The sequence below is a fragment of the Nematolebias whitei genome, chromosome 6 (genome assembly GCF_014905685.2).
Source record: "Nematolebias whitei isolate Nwh7 chromosome 6, NemWhi1, whole genome shotgun sequence".
In the NCBI taxonomy this organism is placed as follows: Eukaryota; Metazoa; Chordata; class Actinopteri; order Cyprinodontiformes; family Rivulidae; genus Nematolebias; species Nematolebias whitei.
The window spans coordinates 46,368,653-46,370,613 of record NC_056503.1 but is presented as its reverse complement, the minus strand read 5'-3'; the positions used below and the strand labels follow the sequence as shown (position 1 = coordinate 46,370,613).

The following is a 1,961-nucleotide window of genomic DNA, read 5'->3' as shown; positions in this document are numbered from 1 at the left end:
TATATATATAAGACATTTTAAATCCTTTACACACTTTTGAAATATTCTAAATATTCTTTTCTCTGGGGAAGATGTGGCACCAGATGCATTATGGGAAGAAGTGTAGCACTTTGGACAAAGTTCTTCTGGGAAGCTTTGAGTCCTACTCAGCATGCAGATGTCCCACTGACTCTTAGAACCTGCCTAAACATTGTTGCTGATCCAATCCCCTCCACTCCATTGAAACAGTACTTCCTGATGAGCTCCAGCAGCAGATTGTTTCCGTGTGTTTCAGGTTGGCGAAGCTGACTGCGGCGGTGATGCTCAGCCGAGGCGTTCCTGTCCATCTTTTCTCTGTATTCGTTCCTACGCCGTATGTGGTGAGGAAGCACTAATGCATCACTTCCTGTAGACCCTTAAAGTGTCTGCTGTCAGCTTCATCACATCAGCTGCTCTGTTTCAGTGTTAAAGGAACAGTCTGTCATCTTGACTTGACAAATCTGTGGTTTTGTCACACTGAGCATGCTCTGATCATCATCTGCTGCATGTCACACACAAAGGTCTAAACTTAGTCGAAACACCAGACCCAGTACAAACATATGTTTTTACCACAGTGAGCTCCATCTGACCACCTTCAATCATGTTTGCGTTTGTTTTTCAGCCTTATGCTGTGAGAAGCCTCGGAGCAGCAGCAGGAGTCATGATCACAGCTTCACATAATCCTAAAGAGGACAACGGATACAAGGTGGGAACGCTCTTAAGAACACCATGAACACAGCTTTGAGCACTTCTTTGACCCTCCCTGAACGCACCATGAACGCAACCTCAACACACACTAAACACAACCTGGAAACACCCTGAACGCATCGTGAACACACCATGAACTTGCGAGTACCTTGAACACAGCCTCAAACATGCCCTGATGTTTACCTGTCTCCTGCAGGTGTACTGGTGTAATGGTGCTCAGCTCTCCGCCCCCCACGACAAGGAGGTCCTGCGCTGCATAGAGGAGCAGCTGGAGCCGTGGAGCACCTCCTGCTGGGACGAGGAGCTGGTGGACCACTGCTCCCTGAGAACTGACCCCCTGAACCAAATCAACAGCTGCTACAAGGATGACCTCACCTCCCTCTGCTTCCACAGGTAACTTCCTGTCCTTTCACGGGTAACTTCCTGTTGTTTGGCTTGGGTTTAATCCTGCCGACCTGTTTTAGTCATTAACCGAACAGAACCTAAACCGACCTTTGTGTGTTTTAGAGACCTGAACAGGAACTGCTCGCTAAAGTTCGTCCACTCGTCCTTCCACGGAGTTGGACATACCTTCATCCAACAGGCCTTCCAGGTGTTTGGTTTTGCTCCGCCCATCCCCGTCCCTGAGCAGAAAGACCCCGACCCAAACTTCTCATCTGTTCGCTGCCCAAACCCAGAGGAGGGAGAGTCGGTTCTGGTGGGTCTGAGTTCTGCAATAGACCAGTCTGGGATTCGGTTGGCGGCCCTCAGATAGTTTCTTTCTCCTGTCTTCCAGGAGTTGTCTCTCCTTCTGGCCGAGCGGGAAAACGCTCAGATCGTTCTGGCGACAGATCCTGATGCTGATCGTCTGGCTGTGGCAGAGAAAAGTGACGGGTACACGGTGTTTGCTCAAAGGCACTTCAGAACACAAGCTGTCAGACAGAGCTAATGCCAAATCTCAGCAGGGGTAGTTTACCTGTTAACAAGTCTGCCTCAGGTTTTAAAACACATTTAACTGTCCTCCGGGGGGGTGTTTACATGTCCTCTGGGTGTGGTTACATGTCCTCTGGGTGTGGTTACATGTCCTCTGGGTGTGGTTACATGTCCTCCGGGTGTGGTTACATGTCCTCTGGGTGTGGTTACATGTCCTCTGGGTGTGGTTACATGTCCTCTGGGTGTGGTTACATGTCCTCCGGGTGTGGTTACATGTCCTCCGGGTGTGGTTACATGTCCTCTGGGTGTGGTTACATGTCCTC

General features: G+C 49.7%; 1 protein-coding gene across 1 annotated transcript in view; it reads left to right on the top strand.

The window, feature by feature from the left end:
* Positions 1-1,961, top strand: part of pgm2l1 (phosphoglucomutase 2-like 1) — an 11,769-nt gene that overhangs the window by 7,013 nt on the left and 2,795 nt on the right. Inside the window, exons 4-8 of the mRNA XM_037677673.1 lie at positions 275-359; positions 641-724; positions 923-1,119; positions 1,234-1,423; positions 1,502-1,599. Of these exons, the coding sequence (XP_037533601.1) occupies positions 275-359; positions 641-724; positions 923-1,119; positions 1,234-1,423; positions 1,502-1,599 (654 nt within the window). The remainder of the gene's footprint in view (positions 1-274; positions 360-640; positions 725-922; positions 1,120-1,233; positions 1,424-1,501; positions 1,600-1,961) is intronic.